This window comes from Anser cygnoides, chromosome 36 (assembly GCF_040182565.1).
Source record: "Anser cygnoides isolate HZ-2024a breed goose chromosome 36, Taihu_goose_T2T_genome, whole genome shotgun sequence".
In the NCBI taxonomy this organism is placed as follows: domain Eukaryota; kingdom Metazoa; phylum Chordata; class Aves; order Anseriformes; family Anatidae; genus Anser; species Anser cygnoides.
Window position 1 is genome coordinate 1,720,361 of NC_089908.1, and position 18,529 is coordinate 1,738,889.

The 18,529-nt window shown below is 46.8% G+C and overlaps 1 protein-coding gene across 3 annotated transcripts in view; it reads left to right on the forward strand.

Moving 5' to 3' along the window:
• Positions 1-16,914, forward strand: part of LOC125181864 (ubiquitin-associated protein 1-like) — a 77,617-nt gene extending 60,703 nt beyond the window's left edge. The window contains exons 5-8 of one of the 3 annotated variants that reach the window (XM_066986941.1): positions 3,519-3,554; positions 4,027-4,224; positions 5,593-5,694; positions 15,745-16,914. In XM_066986941.1, the coding sequence (XP_066843042.1) occupies positions 3,519-3,554; positions 4,027-4,224; positions 5,593-5,694; positions 15,745-15,885 (477 nt within the window). In that variant the 3' untranslated portion in view covers positions 15,886-16,914. Of the gene's footprint in view, positions 1-3,518; positions 3,555-4,026; positions 4,225-5,592; positions 5,763-15,744 lie in introns of all 3 variants that reach the window. The other 2 variants (XM_066986943.1, XM_066986942.1) reach the window with 2 other exon arrangements.
• Positions 16,915-18,529: the final 1,615 nt, after the last annotated feature.

The following is an 18,529-nucleotide window of genomic DNA, read 5'->3' on the forward strand; positions in this document are numbered from 1 at the left end:
CATGGAAAAAGCTGAGGTACTCAATAAGTGCTTTGTCTCAGTCTTCACTGGTGGTCAAGTTTCCTATGTCTGTCAGGACCCTGAACCTCGAGGAGAGGGTGAGAGGAGCAGATTCCGTCCCACTGTGACAGTGGAACAAGTCTGGGACTACATAAGGAAATTGGATGTGTATAAGTCCATGGGGCCAGATGGTATACATCCCAGGGTGCTGAGAGAGATGGCTGATGTGGTTGCTGAGCCGCTCTCCATCATATTTTGGGCCCCTCGCTACAAGAAGGACATGGAGGTGCTCGAGAGAGTCCAGAGAAGGGCAACGAAGCTGGTGTGGGGTCTGGAGAACAAGTCTTACGAGGAGCGGCTGAGGGAGATGGGGTTGTTTAGCCTGGAGAAGAGGAGGCTCAGGGGAGACCTCATCGCTCTCTATAGGTACCTTAAAGGAGGCTGTAGAGAGGTGGGGGGTTGGTCTATTCTCCCACGTGCCTGGTGACAGGACGAGGGGGAATGGGCTAAAGTTGCGCCAGGGGAGGTTTAGGTTGGATGTTAGGAAGAACTTCTTTACCGAAAGGGTTGTTAGGCATTGGAATGGGCTGCCCAGGGAGGTGGTTGAGTCGCCATCCCTGGAGGTCTTTAAGAGACGTTTAGATGTAGCCCTTAGTGATATGGTTTAGTGGAGGACTCGTTAGTGTTAGGTCAGAGGTTGGACTAGGTGATCTTGGAGGTCTCTTCCAACCTAGACGATTCTGTGATATTCTGTGATATTTGAAAAATCATGGCTGTCGGGTGAAGTCCCCGGTGACTGGAAAAAGGGAAACATTACTCTCATTTTTAAGAAAGGGAGAAAGGAAGACCCAGGGAACTACAGGCCAGTGAGCCTCACCTCTGTGCCTGGGAAAATCATGGAGCAGATCCTCCTGGAAGACATGTTAAGGCATGCATGAGATAAAGAGGTGATCCGAGACAGCCAGCACAGCTTCACCAAAGGCAGATCTTGCCTAACCAATCTGGTGGCCTTCTATGATGGAGTGATGGCATCGGTGGACAAAGGAAGGGTGATGGATATCATCTACCTGGACTTGAGCAAAGCCTTTGATACTGTCCCTCACCACAATCTTCTCTCTGAATTGGAGAGGTATGGATTTGAAGGATGGACTGTTAGGTGAATAAAGAATTGGTTGGCTGGTCGCAGCCAAAGGGTTGTGGTCAATGGTTCTATGTCTGGGTGGAGGCCAGTCACAAGCGGTGTCCCTCAGGGGTCGGTCTTGGGACCGGTGCTCTTCAACATCTTTATCAATGACATAGATGGAATCAAGTGCACCCTCAGCAAGTTTGCAGATGACACCAAGCTGAGCGGTGCAGTCGATACAATAGAGGGAAGGGATGCCGTCCAGAGGGACCTGGACAGGCTGGAGAGGTGTGCCCATGTGAACCTAATGAGGTTCAGCAAGGCCAAGTGCAAGGTGTTGCACTTGGGCTGGGGCAATCCCAGGTATTTATATAGACTGGGCGAAGAATTACTTGAGAGCAGTCCTGCGGAGAAGGACTTGGGGGTCCTGATGGATGAGAAGCTGGACATGAGTTGGCAGTGCGCGCTTGCAGCCCGGAAGGCCAACTGTGTCCTGGGCTGCATCAAAAAAGGGGTGGCCAGCAGGGAGAGGGAGGTGATTGTCCCCCTCTACTCTGCTCTTGTGAGACCCCACCTGGAATACTGCATGCAGGCCTGGGGCCCCCAGCACAAGAAGGATGTAGAGCTCTTGGAACAGTCCAGAGGAGGGCCCCTAAGATGATCAGAGGGCTGGAGCACCTCTCCCATGCAGAAAGGTTGAGGGAACTGGGCTTGTTTAGCTTGGAGAAGAGAAGGCTCCGGGGAGACCTCATTGCGGCCTTCCAGTACTTGAAGGGAGAGTATAAACAGGAGGGGGAACACCTGTTTACGTGTGTTGGTAGTGATAGGACAAGGGGAATGGTTTTAAACTAAGACAGGGGAGATTTAGGTTAGATATTAGGAGGAAGTTTTTCACTCAGAGGGTGGTGAGGCACTGGAACAGGTTGCCCACGGAGGTTGTGGATGCCCCATCCCTGGAGGCATTCAAGGCCAGGCTGGATGCGGCTCTGGGCAGCCTGCTCCAGTGGTTGGCAACCCTGCCCAGAGCAGGGGGGTTGAAGCTAGATGATCTTTAAGGTCCTTTTCAACCCAGGCAATTCTATGATTCTATGATTGGCTCCCTGAAGAAAAAGCATGAAAGGTGTAATTATTAATAGTTTCTAGGGTAGGGTTCCCAAAGCATGGAGTTGATGGCAATGCTGAGTACAAATACCAGATTAGTCTCATGGCCGGTAATTTTATCATATCGTAAGCCAGTGTTACACAGCACAGCAAAATAATAACCCTATACCAACCCCCAGAAGTGATAAGCAACACGACAGGGAATACATACACTACATAATGTGCTATATAACTCAGTTCGGAAAGCAGGTACAGCAGACTTGAGATCACAAAAATCGGCATTGTGATTAGCAACTGTTAAACTGATGTAATGCTTATAAGAATCTTGTTTTAACATGCTCTAGTCAGATCTGTTGTTATCTCAACCTTTCGTGCCCCACATTGGGCGCCAAAAGGACTGTTGTGGTTTAACCCGGCTGGCAGCTAAGTTCGCTCACCCTCCCCCCTCCCTCTCTGGGATGGGGGAGAGAATCAGGAAAATGAAGCCTGTGGGTTGAGATAAAGACAGTTTATTAGGACAGAAAAGAAAGGAAAATAATAATAATGATAATAGTACTACTACTAATAATGTGTACAAACAAATGATGCACAATGCAATTGCTCACCACCCGCTAACCAATACCCAGCCTATCCTTGAGCAGCCGGCCCCCCACCCCAGCCAGCCACCCCTATATATTGTTTAGCATGACGTCAGATGGTATGGAATACCCCTTTGGCCAGTTTGGGTCAGCTGTCCTGGGTCTGTCCCCTCCCAGCTCCTGCTGCACCCCTAGCCTGCCCGCTGGCAGAACAGAGCGAGAAGCTGAAAAGTCCTTGGCTTGGTGTAAGCACCGCTCTGCAACAATTAAAACATCAGCATGTTATCAGCACTCTTCTCATCCTAATCCAAAACATAGCACCCTACCATCTACTAGGAGGAAAATTAACTGTATCCTAGCTGAAACCATGACAAATTTTTACTGTCAGAGATAGGTGTTGTTAGCCCTATGCTGGGGATGGGACAGTATTGGATGCTGGTGGGAAACCACGTGCGTTTAGCCATTGTGCCGTTTTGCTCATATACAGCATGCGAAATGCAGTGCTTTGAGAGCAGAACAAACAATCCTTATGATTATGTTATAACTACACACAACTGCATAACCTCTGCATCTCATGTGGATTACTGATCAGGCCACAGGTCTCTCCAGTACAGTAGACACAGTCCCCAGTCTCTTCCCTGAAACCTTTTTCTCCAGCTGTAGCAAACTCTGCTTGTGTGTAATGTTCATCACCTTGTTCATGTGTTGTCCAACAGGTACACCCAGACAACAAGGAAACAGAAATGCCTATGGTAAGTTCCCACCTTGCTGTGTGCTTGCATTGCGTGGTATTTGTAAAATGCTGCTGGGGTGTTTCCAGAGGTAACATTCCTCTGAGTACAGAAAATCATAGGTGATGAGTGAACTGCAGGGTGAGGGAAGCAATCCCTTGCTTCTTCCAGGGTAAAGGGCTTTCCCATATCATAAGGACCTTTACTGTTGGAAAGGTTGGGTGTGAGAAAGTTTCAGTCCTGCCAGTAAGAGAGGGTATGTAACAAGAAATCTGGGTAATCAAATGTCTTTTTGAGGGTAAAAAGGGTGTGGTAGGAGTCAGACTACATAAAGTGCTTGGTTTCATCCTACCAGTGAGCAACTTCCCCAGCACAGCCTTGGAAGTCTCCAGTTACCTAATTTTGTGGGTTGTCCTAGTCCTGCAGTAGCCAGGAATGGGGACATGGATGCAAAAGATGACCATCACCTAAGCCTCTGGGTTTTCCCTTGTAGGTAATGCACCAAAACTTCCCAGCGTCTCAAGTGCCCAACAACACCAGCTGCGCAAAGCGGTCATGTGGCCCTGCTCCTGACATACAGCAGGCCCTCTCCGCTAGCGAGAGGCAGTGTGTAGAGACCGTCGTCAACATGGGGTACTCGCCTGAGAACGTCCTGAAAGCCATGAAGAAGAAGGGACAGAACATAGACCAGGTAAGAGCTTTTGCAGGAAGAGGGAAACCTTTGAGTGGGTGCTGATTCTGCTGAGAAACAGCCTTAGCTTTGCAAAATGGAGGGGGAGGGCACTTTATTCTAACAGTGAATTGCAGAACTGCCCCAGAAGTTTTCACCTGGCAGAAAAGTCTTCCCAAACCAAAGAACATCTGCATAACTTTCTGTTAATCTGCTTCAGTCAGCACAGTCTTCCTAGGAGTCACAGAACAATCCTTGGGAAGCTTGGTATGGATCCATGCCTTTAGTGCTGCGTGACCAAAAAGCAAAGCACCTTCCCTGTTCTGAGCACAAGGGGTTACTCTGATGATGCCTCTCCCTGCAGAGAGATGGGCCCCTGCAGGCTTACTACAGCCATGAAAGGCTCGCGAGGCACCAGTGACTGACTTTTTGTGTGCTCTGACTGTGGTGCTTCCTGCCATGTGTTGCCTCAAACACTTGCTAAAACCATGTCACGGAGCATAAAGTGTGGCAGGGTGAAGTGTGGCTCTGGGTCTTGGATCAGCTTCAAACAAAGCAACGTTTTGAAGCCAGAGGAGCGTGGCCAGGCTTTCTGTGCTGGCCCCGTGCTCCCTGTGCACTGCGCAGAGCGTTGCCTCGGCAGGAGGAGCATTCCGGTAGCTCCTGTGCTGTGTAGGATTTGGCTGCTGGTAGAGCTGCTCTGCTTGCCCCCTGCCTATAAATCAAGAGCACTTTAATCTGTGTGAGGAGCTGTAGTGCCAAACAGAAGGAATGTCCCTTCGGAGGGCAGTTTCAAATCCTGCAGTATTTGCATGCTGCTTTCTATCTCATTCCTAGCACTACCTTTCTCCTACCTGTCAGACTTTCACCCATACCTCTCAAAGCTGAGAATGAATAAGAAATGTGGCAGTAGTTTCTGGGCATGTGATCTGGGATCTGCAGCTTGCTCAGCAGTATGCTGAGGTGATCTTAAGAAGCTGACTGCTTTCAGATTGCGTTAGGTCTTCTGGCTGAGAGGAAACTAAAAGCTGATGTAGCTTGATTGCTGGCCTACGGTACCACCTTAAAAATTCACAGTATAAAAAGCACTGTTAATCTTAAATTTCTGCCTCCTGAGTGATTCAGAATGGAAGGCTAGAGAAGGAAGGCTGTTTGACTGGAGTGAAAGATGAAGCTGATGGGAGAGCACAAAGACAGAAGGACTTGTTTGCTGTTTTTTTGAACAAGCTCTTGCACAAAGAGCATCTCAAGATAGAGTAGGAAGAGCTTTGTCTCGGTTCCTGGTGAAGCCTGGGACAGAGTTGTGCTCAGTTCCTCTGCACGTATTGAGGTGCACGACTCTGTGCTGTGAATGCAGCTCTGCAAACTTCTTTGTTTTGTTCCCTGCAGGTTTTGGATTACCTGTTTGCACACGGACAGCTTTGTGAGAAGGGCTTTGATCCACTTCTTGTTGAAGCAGCTTTGGAAATGCATCAGTGTTCAGAGGAGAAGGTGAGAGCGCCATGTGCTCCGCAATAGTGAGAATGCACCATGAAGGGGAATTCCAGCACAATGAAGTGGTTGGTGTAATTCTATCTCCTTGGTAATGCTGCCTTGTTGTCAAAACTGGCTGCCAAAGATCATTCTTGTAGTGATGAAGGGAATATGTTAAAACATTAGATTTCTTCTGCATTGGTTTATTGGTTTATTACCCCTACTCGCATGCATTTTTATGGGGACAAGCTCTTTTTAAAGACCCTGCTTAGTTTAATGGCAACGTTCTAAACCACAGTGTTGTCTTTTGAGCAAGGTGCTCAGTACAGAGAGAATTAACTTCAGAAGCAGCAAATTATCATCAAAATCCTTCCAGCTTGCCGTGGCTGTAAATTTTCTCCACTGTACAAATACATCTGCCTGCCAAATTGGGTTAGGGCTCTGTCTGAAAGAAGCTGGAAAAAACAGCTTTTGTGGTTTATGGTGTGGATGCTTTGCCAGCACCAAAGGTACAGAGGCAGGAACAGAGGACAGCAGAACTGCTTTTTAGTGTATGCCAGTGTGAGAAACACTCCGTAGCCAATAACTTAGGCTCAGGCGAGGATCTCAGTGAAGTAGTAATCTATTCGCGATTGCAATGGCGGGTGCCCCACAAGCAGGAGCGCACCTACTGGTTCCAAAACACAGTTTATATACTTTTTGATGACAGGACCCTCCCCTGTTTCCCCACTGAGTGGGTAATCCAGGTTCACAATCTACCTGATGCTTCACAGACAATGCCTGGCCTTCAGTTGCCGGCCTGTTAAATGTCAAATTTCTTTTGACTTTTTTTACTGTTTGAAGTGGTAATGTTTCTTCACTTATCTGACTTGACTTGACACTGTGATTTTCACCTGATTTTTCTAAGGAGTCTGGTTGTCTGCATTTTACAAGGTCGCCTGCTAAGTTTTCTCATCACTGCAAGCATATCTCAATACCCCATTCCTTCCCTCTAAACAATGTAACTCTGCAAAAACAAGATTTTTATTCCCACAGTTCCCCCCTTTTCTTCTTTATAAATTGCTGATTTTTGCAAAACTTTTCTCTAAGGTGTAATTTGGTAGATATCTTTCTCTTCTTCACCTTCTTTGCTTTCCATCTCCTCTAATATCATCACCTTATCTGAGTAAGGTGGTGGATCCATGGTCATTTGTTTCAATAGTGCAGTTTCAGTTAACCACTGCACTAGTCCTTTTACACAGGGGATACAACAACAACAAAAGGCTGTCAAAACTCCTGCTACTATGATCAAGGATGTAAATATGCCTAATTTTTCTGCCAATTCACTGGCAAGGGTGGGAAACCCTTGCAATGCTCTAGTTACTGTGCCATCCGGGGCAGTATTGTTGGGTATAAAAGTGCAACAATGGTTGCTCAGTATCACACACACACACCTCCTTTCTCCGCAAGCATCATATCTAATGCTATTCTGTTTTCCCAAGCCATTTTGCTGGTGGCATCTAGTTGTTCAGCGATTCCTCTTATCGCATCCCTTGTATAATTTATGAATCTCTGCTGATTATAATAAATATAATTAATCCAATCCACATTCTTATTGATTGTTACCCACCAGAACAGTGACTCAAACCCTGCAGCAATTTGATTCCTGGCTTCCTGTTCATCGGGAACTCCTCTAGGCACCCCAATAGAATCTATGTACGCTCTATCATCAAATGATACTCCTAAGCTTCTTTTACTTCTTCTGGGTATTTGTGATGTTTCTCTTTCAAATGCCAGGGTGAAGGGTATAGCTAATTGAACAAGTGCACAAGTGCCTCCCCAGTTAGATGGTAGGGTGGACCGTAAGATCTCGGTAAGGCTCGGTACTGGGGTTGGCCCTCTTTAATATCTTTATCGATGATCTGGATGAGGGCGTCCAGTGCACCCTCAGTAAGTTTGCAGATGACACCAAGCTAAGTGCGTGTGTCGATCTGCTCGAGGGCAGGAAGGCTCTGCAGGAAGATCTGGATAGGCTGGAGCGATGGGCTGAGGTCAACTGTATGAAGTTCAACAAGGCCAAGTGCCGGGTCCTGCACCTGGGGCGCAACAACCCCAAGCAGAGCTACAGGCTGGGAGATGAGTGGTTGGAAAGCTGCCTGGCAGAGAAGGACCTGGGAGTACTGGTTGATAGTCGGCTGAATATGAGCCAGCAGTGTGCCCAGGTGGCCAAGAAGGCCAACAGCATCCTGGCCTGTATAAGAAGCAGTGTGGCCAGCAGGTCTAGGGAAGTGATTGTGCCCCTGTACTCAGCTCTGGTGAGGCCGCACCTCGAGTACTGTGTTCAGTTTTGGGCCCCTCGCTACAGGAAGGACATGGACGTGCTCGAGCGAGTCCAGAGAAGGGCGACCAAGCTGGTGAGGGGTCTGGAGAACAAGTCTTACGAGGAGCGGCTGAGGGAGCTGGGCTTGTTCAGCCTGGAGAAGAGGAGGCTCAGGGGCGACCTTATCACTCTCTACAGTTACCTTAAAGGAGGCTGTAAAGAGGTGGGGGTTGGTCTGTTCTCCTACGTGCCTGTTGACAGGACGAGGGGGAATGGGCGAAAGTTGCGACAGGGGAGTTTTAGGTTGGATGTTAGGAAGTACTTCTTTACCGAAAGGGTTATTAAGCATTGGAACGGGCTGCCCAGGGAGGTGGTGGAGTCACCATCCCTGGAGGTCTTTAAAAGACGTTTAGATGTAGAGCTTAGCGATATGGTTTAGTGGAGTACTTAGTGTTAGGTCGAAGGTTGGACTCGATGATCTTGAGGTCTCTTCCAACCTAGAAATCTGTGATACTGTGATACTGTGATCTTCCCTCCACAGTACCACCAGAGATCTTCCCTGGGGATCTCAAGTCTTGAGCAGTTTCCCATCAAGTCCTCGGTAGCATTCAAGGTCCTCGTGCACAAGGCAAATTCTCCCAGATGCCGGGTAGCACTCACACCCTGCCGTGAGAGGCAAGCTGTATGGTTACCTATAGCTGTAGAGAATGCAGGGGGAGCCCTGGTATTGCTATCACGCAAGGAAGGGAACAGCAAAGAGAGACTTACAGGCCTCATTTCCCCGGGCAGTCTTTTCTTGGTAGAGTGCAATCATACATCGCATCCCCTGGGAGTCCTTGGTCCACCCCAATGGGCAGGGCACTATCTGGGCAATCGGTCCTCCCGAGGCACAAGCATAGCAATCGCTATGGTTGAGACTCTGGACAGTATATTTGACCCATTCTATCCAGGCATTCACATCCCCATACCCTGTTTCAATCTCAAATGTTTGAACTGCCGCATTTCGAAAAGGCCCTCCTGTTTTCTCTCCTGTTTTCTCCTTGAGTTTCTCCCTTTCTCTGATGGCAATAGAGGATTGTTTCCATACAGCTATTCTCAATCTGGCTGTTGGGTCTCTCTCAGTTATTTGTTCTCTCTGCTCAATTGTCCTTGGGCATTTAAATCTCCACAAGCTAACATCTCACAAGCGTCAGACATGACAGATTGTGGTACATAACCCTCTGTCACATTCACCCATATTTTTTAACCGTCTTACTATTATCTGGTCATGCCTTTTCCAAGTTGCCAATTGACCAAGGCTTTCTCTGAGGCCTACAATCACTAGGAACAAAATTAATAATTGATTTTTCCCTGTCATTATTTTTAAACCTTAGGTTTCCAAATAATTTACAATACAAAGAATAAGATGTACACTACTACTACAACAAACCCCCCTTGGGAGCACTTCAATTCACGATAGGTCTGTCCTTTCTCTCAATCACAAGTCACACGCATTAGCTACCTGTGAAAATAAAAGGTTAGTTTACAGTTGTAAGCTGTTATCCCGCTCAGAGTCCACTATGACGTTTTTCTTTTTGATTTTAATTTTCAACAAGTCTTCTGTAGGAACAACTTTCCCGGTACTAGGGTCGACAGATGCCTTCACTCGAGTATAGTGAGTCCAACCTTTTTCCGCAGTTCCTATGGCTGTTTCAGTGGTTAGTAGTACTTGGAAGTGTCCTTCCCATTCAGGCCGGAGTTGATCCTTTCCAGGTCTGAATCAGGACCCAATTTCCCACGGGTCCTGAGAGATGACAAAGAAGAGGACAACCCCAGAATACAGTTCTTAAGAAAACTCTCTTGTTTCGAATTGTGGTATCTCATCCCTTCTGCCCAGATAGGGCAATCCGAACAGCATCTCATATGGTGAAATTCCCATATCCTTTCTTGGTGCTGTCTGAACCTGTAGGAGTGCTAAAGGTAAGCATTTTACCCAAGGAAGTTGGGTTTCTAACACTAACTTAGTTAATTGCTTCTTTAATGTCTGGTTCATTCACTCCACCTCCCCAGAAGAGGAGGGGTGCCAGGGGGTGTGAAAATCCCACTCAGTCTCTAAGGCCTGCATTAACCCTTGCAGTACTTGTGAAGGGAAATGACTTCCTTGATCTGAATCAATGTTTTCAGCTATCCCATATCTAGGGACTGTTTGCTCCAGTGATACCTTAGCCACCGTGTTTGCAGTGGCAGATACCGAGGGGAAAGCTTACACCCATCCAGTCACGTGGTCAACTAGGACAAACAAGTACTTAAATCTCCCTCCTTTAGGTAACTCAGTAAAGTCTACCTGTATACTTTGTAAAGGTCGAATCCCTGGCTCCCGTCCCCCTCTAGGTTAGTTACAAATGACCTTTTTATTTGCCTTTTGACATATGGTACATCCTCTGCATATTTGCTTCACTAAAGTGTATATTCCTACACAGACATACTTTTTTCTAGAACAACATCACACATTGCTTGCACCTCCCAATGACTCTCTTGATGTAAAACATATTTGCCTCATTGGTGCTTTATTCAGCATTTCTCTCCCATCAGGGAGTATCTGTTTTCCTTCAAACTTCGTGGCTCCTGATTCCTTAAAAAAAATCTTTCTCTTAAAACTTTTTAGTTCTTTCTTAGTTTTCAACAATTCCCTGAATCCTCTCTGGATTTATTTTTGGTTTTCCCTCAGACATTAGATGCCTTAAATACCTGACTTCTCTTTCTACGTATTGTAATTTATTTTTCAATACTCCCAAGCCCTGCTTTCCCAGAAAGTTGAATAGCTTGTTAGTGGCTTCCTTCACAACTGTTTTCTCCTGTCCTGACAATAAAAGATCATCTACATATTTGTAACAGTAACACGTCCTCGGGGGGTTGGAATTGCTCCAAAATCTGTTCTAGAACTTGCCCAAATAAATTGGTGGCCCTGTAAACCCCTGAGGTAAAATTGTCCATCTGTATTGCCGCTTCTGCCCCCACTTCAGAGTCTTTCCAGTCAGAGGTGAATATATCTTTGCTCTCAGGGTCTGAGAGCCCTCCATTAATACCACTGTTATTCCAGTCTAACAATTTACTATTTGAATGCCCAATTTCATCATCAAATCCCTTCCCAACAAGTTAGTCCCTGCCTCGGGTACATACAATAATTGCCCAGAGATCATTTTATCCCCTAGTCTCAGCTTGGTATCCCCCAAAGGTGGCACTGTTATCCCAGCCCCTTCTACCCCCATCACATTTAGGGTTTCATTAGTTAATTTAATCCCTGATACTTTACAGGCCAGTAATGACCTAGCTGCCCCCGTGTATTGCGTTCAATGACAAGGTTCTGGGGGGGCTGCAGTGGCAGCCCCCCACGTGGAGAATCCAGAAACTGCCCCATGGCAGATAAAAGACGATTTCATCCAGCCCCAAAGGGGCCCACTGCTGCCATGAGCAACACAGTCCATGCCTCTGTGAGAGCACATCCACGAAAACAAACAAACAAACAAACAAAAACCTGCTGCTCAACAGCAGCTGGGAGAGTGAGGAGCGAGAAACCTCCCCGCAGACACCAAAGTCAGCACAGAAGGAGGGGGTGGAGGCGCTCCAGGCGCCGGAGCCGAAGCCCCCTGTGGCCTGTGGAGAGGCCCCTGGTGGAGCAGGCTGCCCCCCCCTGCCCCCCCCCTCCCCCCTTCTCGATACTTGGGAACCTGACCAAACACCACAGCAAATATACCAAAACTTCTAGACTGTTACTTAGATAATGCCTACATCCTCTTTCCCTGCTCATTCAACTTTCCCAACTCATTCAAAAAACAGCTCTGTCAAACATTACATACCACACCTTTAACACCTTCAATAACCCTTTTTAACACTTCTTCTTATCTTTCTCCAGCCTGTACTTTCCCATTTTCATTCTCTCCTCCTATTCCTATTTGAAGTGGCCAGCCTGGCCAGACTTCAAAGCCTGTCCCTGAGCTTTCCTTGTCTGCCATTCCTTCATCTCTCTTCCTCTCCTTTCCATCCTGGCCCTGACTCCCCCTGAAGATTTTCTTCCTCTTTCTCCAACCCTCTGCCTCACTACCTGCTACACTGTCAATACCATTAGTTTCACTCTCTGCTTTTCCTTCTCATCTCCCCTCCTGACACACACCTTCAGGGCCTCCCACAGGAGGGCCCCCCAGTGACTGTTCACTACATCCCCCCCCACCTTCTGGAGCTTTTTCTGGGTATCTTGTCAAGCTTTAATCACAAAATGAACTTTCAAGAGCCCTTGGGATACTGGGTCCTCGGGATTCATCCACGAGTACTTTCTCTTTCTGACCCCCAAGTCTCTCATATGATTTCTGTGTTGTGCATTATTATTATTATTCCAGACAGGATTGGCAAGTGGGTATTTCTGCTCTGCTTGTATTACCCCTGGTCCTTGAGGATGAGCTCTTTCCCATTTTTGTATAGCAGCTCTCCTCCTGATCATTCCCATTTCTTTCCCTGTAAACAACATACTTATAGACATAATTCCTCCCCAAGAGTATACGTTAGGTCCTAGGAACTGGTCTAATAGTTCAGCTGTTGGGGTCCTCAATTAAAGACTTCATCTCCTTCTTAAAACTCCTAACCTCTCTGCTGGTAAGGAGAGGGGGGAGTTCACCTAAGAGGAGACACAGTTAGTGTTAGTACTGTTAGTATCAGGGAAGGCAAAATTCTCAGTACCTCTTCTACCTTGTTCTAATTCTTACCAGAGCCTAGAGTACGCTCTTCTCTAGGGACAGTGTTAATTGCAGTCCCTGTCTCCCTTCCCGGAGCTGCTGCTGCCACCGGTGCAATATTAGGATTATAGGGAACATAACTTGGCTCCTTCTCCGAAAAAGGAATCTTATTGTTTACATATAAATTTAAAACCTGAATTTTCATCAGACCCGTATTTTGGCCAAAATACTGCTGTTTCCTTAATTGGTTCTTTTGTCCAGACTGATACACAATATTTAACCGTTTTTTTTCTTTTATCATCTCCTCTAATTTTGAGATTATTTTTCCAATTTCTTATAATTCTTCAGGAAGAACTGTCGGTAGGTACTCCCCCAGGGATATTTCCCTGTCCCCTGGAACCCATATTTCCCATTTTTCCTAGCCCTTGTCAGTGTGCTGCTACAGAAATTTCCCTCCTGCAGGGTACCACACACTAACGTTCCGATTCTGGAAAATGGGGCTGTACTGCCAAGCACTTCCCCGTGCAAGGATTACTGTACACCAAATTTCCCTGGTGTAGTGCCAAGCACTTCCCTGTGCAAGGGCTTACCATACACCAAATTTCCCGAGACTCTTCCTTTCTCTCCCTTATCTCACGCTTCGTCCGTCTCCGGCCGCGCCCCTCGCGGAGCTACGGAACCACGGATCAGGACTCCACACTCGCTCCGTACAAAAGTACGTCTCAATCACACGTCACACATCACACAGAGTCTCACCCGACCCCCAAGGCAATACTTCATATTTCTTACCTTGGTCTGTGCACAGAGTTACCGGATCAATTCTTAAACCCGGAGTGCCTACCTTCTTCCCTTCCCCACTACTTCACGGATCCTGCCTCTTTAATCAGTCTCGGGCCCTCTGTCAGCTCTCCGCAGAACCGCCACCGCCGATGCACAGGACCCTGAAATCAGCGGGGCATGCCTTCCTGCTGCTGCGGCGGTGGGGCTCCCCGGTAGGTGACTGGATCCCGGACGAGCCCCCAAATTGTGAGAAACGCTCCGTAGCCAATAACTTAGGCTCAGGCGAGGATCTCAGTGAAGTAGTAATTTATTCGCGATTGCAATGGCGGGCGCCCCACAAGCAGGAGAGCGCACCTACTGGTTCCAAAACACAGTTTATATACTTTTTGATGACAGGACCCTCCCCTGTTTCCCCACTGGAGTGGGTAATCCAGGTTCACAACCTATCTGATGCTTCACAGACAATGCATGGCCTTCAGTTGCCGGCCTGTTAAATTTCAAATTTCTTTTGACTTTCTTTTACTGTTTGAAGTGGTAATGTTTCTTCACTTATCTGACTTGACTTGACACTGTGATTTTCACCTAATTGTTCTAAGGAGTCTGGTTGTCTGCATTTTACAAGGTCGCCTGCTAAGTTTTCTTATCACTGCAAGCATATCTCAATACCCCATTCCTTACCTTTAAACAATGTAACTCTGCAAAAACAACATTTTTATTCCCACACCAGCCTGTTGTGTGCAGAGTTATAATGGGAATTCTTTGGCGGTGCAATCCCCCCCCCCCGAAGGGATGAAAGACACGGACTCCTGATAGCTCTTCAACAGCAGGACCTTTATTACCATTTTTCACCACTACATATACTTTCCCCGTAGCCCCACACGCTGTCCATGCGCCCGAATCTGTCTTACAATTGGTTAGAGACCCTCAGACACGCGCCTTGAGCCAGCCAGCAATTGGCCACTGCCCAAAGCTCATCTTTAACACTGTAGCCAATTTACTTTATCTCGACCTTGCTCAAGTTTTTGGTTCTACCGCTGTTTTCCTCATTATCTGTAACTACTCAGGGAGGTGCGAAACAGCACAAAGCTCCCTGCGAATTCCTTCCCGCCCCCCCCCCCCCCCCCCACATACACATATAGCTACTGATGAGCTTCCAAACAGAGGAACAACAGTGTGAAGATAAGGGAAGTGACATTGTTTTGGAAACACATTTGCTAGTGGCTTAACCCCCAAATTGGAAATGACTGCTCTCCTGGTTGTCTGTTTTAACCTGGTTTTCCCCTCTGGAGTGGAGGCACTGTAAGTAGCAGAGGGTTCGTAAAAATTTGAGTTGATTTACTAGTTGTCACTGTTTTAAGAGCTTGGGAAGGATTTGTTTGGTGTTAGTAGTATAGCACATGGTGTTGTGGTGGCTTTACCCCGCTGGGCAGCTGAACTCCACCACAATAGCACTCTTACTCGCCCTCCTCAGAAGAAGAGGGGGAGAAGAAACTATCCTTCCCCTTTCCCAGCTTTTATTGCTGTGTGACATCACATGCTATAGACTATCCCTTTGGTTGGTTTAGGTCAGCTATGTGATGTCCCCTCCCCACCTCTTGCCCACCCCCAGCCTGCTGGCTCTGGGGGCCTTGGAGGAAGTCCTGATGCGGTGCCAATATTGTGCAGCAATAGACACAACACTGGTGTGATACCAGTGCTGTTCTAGCTACAAGTGCAGAGCACAGCACTGTATGGGCTGCTGCAGGGAAAGTTAACTCCATCCCAGCCAGACCCAGTACAAGTGTCCAGTAGGATTTTTCATAATAGCCCCATTTTGCCCTAGATCTGAAGAGTCATTTTATAGTGAGGGCTGTTGTACTGTTCCCAAAGTCAAAGTAACTTGAAAAAACTTCATATGCAGCTAGAGCTGCTGGATGGGGGAGCAAAGTGATATTAATCAACCTTTCTGGGAGTTTGAATTGGGCCAGGCTGATTAATTTCTACTGAGAGAGACTACCCCAGACTAGGCTTTGGTGTGTTTACTGAAGAGGGTTTGGGAGATGCAGGACTACAAATGCTGGGAACTGAAAGTGGGGCCCAGAGGGCTGCTGCATGCAGAGCCCTGCTGACTCTTGTTGGAGTGGATTTGCTTCAAACTGAGTGTGTATGGACTGTGCATGGGAGTGGGATTGTCCCCATGGGGTGCCCGGTCACTGAAGACCGTCTCTGTGCTAAACCCCAGCTCTGAGTAAGACTGAGCCCTGATCTTCTTTTCTCTTGCAAATAATCGTCTGTCTCTTTCAGATCATAGAACTTCTCCAACTAATGAGTCAATTTAAAGAAATGGGCTTTGAACCAAAAGACATTAAGGAGGTCTTATTATTACATAACAGTGACCAACACAATGCTTTGGAAGATCTAATGGCCCGTGCAGGAGCCAGCTGAAAACACATTCCTGGGATCTCCCATGCCAACTTTACATCCAATGTGACTTGCTCTCGGCAGGAAGGAGTCCAGCTTTTCACACACATGGGAGAGTGACTGAGCAAGCCTACCTGCATGCATCACTCCAGCATTTCTCTTTCCACTGGGAGACAACTTTCTTAAATTAAATTTTTAAAGTGTCCTTTCCTAAGTTTCCTTTTTCTCCAGCTTGGCCACAGAGAGTTTAAAACTGCCCAGCCGCTACTGGAATTGTACATAGGCAGAGACCGGAGTGGTTCCCCCCACTGTTGCAGTGGAGTTGGAATATGAAGTTGGTTCTGAAACCTAGGATACTTTGGTTCTTTGAAGCTGCTTTCATGGTGTCTGCTTGTACTGAATTACTTGACTGTGTCACAGTCCAAATTAACTGGTTAAATTTGACCTTTAGTGCAATGGAATTTAATTTTTTGGTTGAAAGTTAGCCTATAACTTAGTAAAAACACTGGATCAGAAACTGTCGCTATGCATAAAGAGAAGCTGTTCCTCTTGTGATTTTTTTTAACCCATGCATCCAACACTTCTGCCAGACACGAGTGTCCAATGCTGAGCGGTGGAGCTTGGAACAGGTAAGCTGTGAACTCGACCTGGACCTGCAACTTCTGTTGGTTCTTGAACCCAAAGACAGAGAGCTGGGGCTCAGTATTCTTAATCCCCCAGGCTTGTAGGATATTTAAGAAAATGTTCTGCTAGGAAATCGATCATCTTTTGTTTTAAATAATACTCAGTGTGATGCAGGAGGTTTCTTTCAAGCACTTTCTTTAAAACAAATATACTCACTGCATTAGTTCCATTTTCCACACTGCTGTAGAATTACATAACATCTAGTACTAGAAATCAGGTTTTGGGTTGTTTTTGATAGTACCGAGTATTATGTTGTACATTGTTCAAGTTCTAAATACATAAAATATCATCAGTCTTGAGGAATCTTTAAAGTAATTTGCTAAATATTTTGATTCTGCAGAAGAACAACTAATAAAACCCTCAAATGTAGCTCCCAGTGGCATGGTTCCCATCTCTCATGCTCTTTGGCTTCAGCACATGAAGAACTTGCTAGATCCTGCAAGCCTAGGTGCTGCCTGCTCCTGTGGGCATGCACGAACATGGTCTGTGTTGGGCAGAGCTACCAGAGGTCTCCAGGCAGGTGGCTGCAGTGGTGGAAGGTGCTGCTTTTTTTTTCTGTGGCTTATTCTTGTTTTTTATTAAAACAAAACAAAACAAAACAAAGAAACAAGCCTAGGGATCCAAACTCATATCAGAGCATGGAGCTGGGAGCATCGGACTTTGGGAGGGGAAAACAGCTCAGCTCCTTGCCTTGGTTCAGATTTTCAGTAGGAGGTTTTGTAGTTCATCAGGACCCTGAAGGAGATGACATCAGTCTCCATTATGCTATTAACTTCGTACAGCCAGAACATCTCCTCTGGGGCTGGTGTTAACTCCGGGAATTCTGTGAGGAGCACAACAATGTTAATTACATACCTTTAGTTAAAACAAAATGATGTTGAGGAGAGATGTAGCTGTAAGTATCTAAGAGATCTGGAGATGAATGATGAGCAGGACCAGGGCAGACTTCCTTGTGTTGTATCCTGTAGCACTGAGCTTCACCAGCTTCCAGTGCTGGGGCTGAGAAGAGCTTGTCCAAGAAGGACATTTACCAGCTGATGGTCAGCAATTAATGTCTAGTTTGGGCTGCCTCTGGGGGTTCAGGTTAATCAGGTGCCCAGCTTTCCTTCCCAGGTGAGAAATGCGACAGTTTGAAACAAGGAAATGGAGTTCTGATCAGTCAGAAAAGCTGGAAAACAACAATAAACCTGCTTTACTGTTACTGCTGTGAGCGTTTGGTTGTGTTGCTTGTTTCTGGTTTCTCAGAGTTAATATCCAAACAGGTTCCTGTCTGGTACTAGGCAGTCCTGAACAGGCAAGAAGTCTTGCCAGCGAAGAAACAAAACTACTTAGACCAAACCTCTGAATAAAATCATCTCTTTGGTTAATGTGTATTATTTTTTTTTTCACAGTCACTGGGACCACACTACAATAACCACTTTGCTTACAGAGGTTGTTTTAGAAGTGAGAGCAGAGACATGAATCTGTGCAGTAGTGACAGGGAGTGGGGATTAACCAAGTGTGGTAGCAAAATGTGATGAGTGTTGGATGTTTTAGACACCACATGCTGTTAGTTACTCTGCTACTATTGTTTCATGTCAAGGCATGAACAAAGCTCAGTCTGGAAGTGGTGGGGGATGAGGCTGGGGTTCTCCTCTGCTTCTAGGTGGTGAGAAGATGACTTTTCCTGGTCAGTCTTGAGACCTTTGCTTTCCCTTAGGTTCCCAAATCAGCAGATTGATTTACATACCTAGTGAATGGCACTCAGGTGTCTTAGCTTTGTCAGAGGCTGTTCTGCCTCTGTGCTAGCTGCTGCTGAATGCCGAGATCTGGGTGTCAGGATGAGAAGTGTAGAGGCAAAGCCCAAACTGTGCTGCCCGATGGTGCCTGCTGGGCTCTGCCAGACCCTGTGCACCTGAGAGCTGGAGGGCGAGCTGCTGAAATGTGGAACAACAGGCCAGGGGCCATGGGCATCTCGTGCGAATTCCCAACCCTAGCTGATCTT